At 35.1% G+C, this 1,600-nt stretch overlaps 2 protein-coding genes across 3 annotated transcripts in view; one reads left to right on the plus strand and one right to left on the minus strand.

Annotated features, from left to right (window-relative positions):
* The window catches only part of METTL8 (methyltransferase like 8), a 28,948-nt gene extending 27,431 nt beyond the window's left edge, over nt 1-1,517 (minus strand). For both annotated transcript variants that reach the window (XM_009278571.2, XM_009278572.2), the window contains exon 1: nt 1,409-1,517. In XM_009278571.2, coding sequence (XP_009276846.1) covers nt 1,409-1,413 — 5 coding nt within the window. In that variant the 5' untranslated portion in view covers nt 1,414-1,517. The remainder of the gene's footprint in view (nt 1-1,408) is intronic.
* DCAF17 (DDB1 and CUL4 associated factor 17) overlaps nt 1,493-1,600 on the plus strand; it is a 19,937-nt gene continuing 19,829 nt past the window's right edge. The window contains exon 1 of the mRNA XM_009278669.2: nt 1,493-1,515. Coding sequence (XP_009276944.1) covers nt 1,493-1,515 — 23 coding nt within the window. The remainder of the gene's footprint in view (nt 1,516-1,600) is intronic.

Consider the following 1,600-nt stretch of genomic DNA (forward strand, 5'->3'; position numbering starts at 1 on the left):
GGGTTGACGGTTGGACTCGATGATCTTAGAGGTCTTTTCCAACCTTAATGATTCTATGATTCTAAGATTTTGTTCTGATCAGGACAAGTGTTTTGTTGAAACATCATCATTTCAATTTATAATAGAGACGTTCTGACTTCACTATCAAAGACTATTTTGCCTTCAAAATGAAGCTTCAATAGAGTATTTTAACTGAATTCAAAATACTTCAACTTGTGAAGAATACTTTCATTCCAACTGAAGCTAAAACTATTTTTTTATATCCTAGAATCATTCTTAGAATGGAATTTCTACTTTTGTACTGAATCTATTTATAATAACGTTTTCACTGTTAATTATTCTACTGTTCCCTGTTTGTAACACCTACTAAAGGCACACTCAGCAACAGTGTAGTTATAAATATTATTGACTAAAATAATTTGAATAACAGAAATTAAGAAGATACCAGTCACTTTAGTACAAATTTCTTAAATATTGCATAACAAAGAGGCAAATTCACAAATAATTCTTTAGGCTACAATCCTGTAAATATCTGTACATTTGTTTAACTTTACAGACAAGTTGTCTTCCCACATATCAATGAGTGTTTGTAGGATATGAGATTTAAATACATAAGTATTCTGTGCGATCCTTTACTTCCCCCCCCCCTATTTTTCCCCTTTTTCCATGAGGTAATTCATGTCTTTTCCTGTTATTTATACAGCAGAATACAACACGAAACTGATTTACTAAATTAATCTATTCACAAGTTTAACATCAAGAGGAAGCCATCAATGGTAAACATAGCTCAGAAGTAACGCTTCCTAGTTAACCTGTGCACCCTCTGCTGGCTGGTGCTTACATAGGAAGAAGAAAAAAAAAAAAAAAGCTGTGTTGACTTTATGTATATATATACATGCACAGTGCACATACATCTAAGTCTCCAAATATATCTTTCAATCGCTTAAATTGTTTTTCAACCCTATTTTCTACAAAATACTGAACATGTAACTGTATTGCCCAACAAAAGATGATTTGTCTCAACACAAACCATGTTTTTCTTTTATTAAAGATGCTGAGAACAGAGAGAGAGCAACATGAATTTTACTACTATCTATAATTTACATTGAAGAACCTCGTTCATTTACATCCCTGCAAGACTCTGGATGTCCACGTGGACTTTGCTCAGGTGCAACCTGTCCTGTCAGCTCTGAAGTCACTGGCAATGTTGTAGATCCTGCTCTTCAGAGGAGCAACTGCAACAACCGTGTTAGTGTGTTTAGCTCACTTCATCCAAATAACTGCAAAGCACCAGAAAATCACAGGAATCTGTCTTTTGTTAGAGTATCAGCAAAGATTAAAGGTTCCACTCAGAGATCCTGAAGAACAGACAGTGAAACACATAAAAGGTCAGCAACTTCCACATTACCCCATTTGGGCGCCTGGCCTCTGGCAAGGAAAGGAAACGAGTTTTTCCACAGACTTCAGTTGCTCTGCTGCCAAGTAGCTGTTGATGATAGTGACAACTTTTGGGACGTAGCTCTAAAAATATAAAAATGAAGTGTCATAAATCTCAAGAAGTTGCCGTTGACCCTGGAGTTTTAAACAAATTCTTTAAAAT

This window comes from Aptenodytes forsteri, unplaced genomic scaffold (genome assembly GCF_000699145.1).
Source record: "Aptenodytes forsteri isolate BGI_AS27 unplaced genomic scaffold, ASM69914v1 Scaffold257, whole genome shotgun sequence".
Taxonomy (NCBI): Eukaryota; Metazoa; Chordata; class Aves; order Sphenisciformes; family Spheniscidae; genus Aptenodytes; species Aptenodytes forsteri.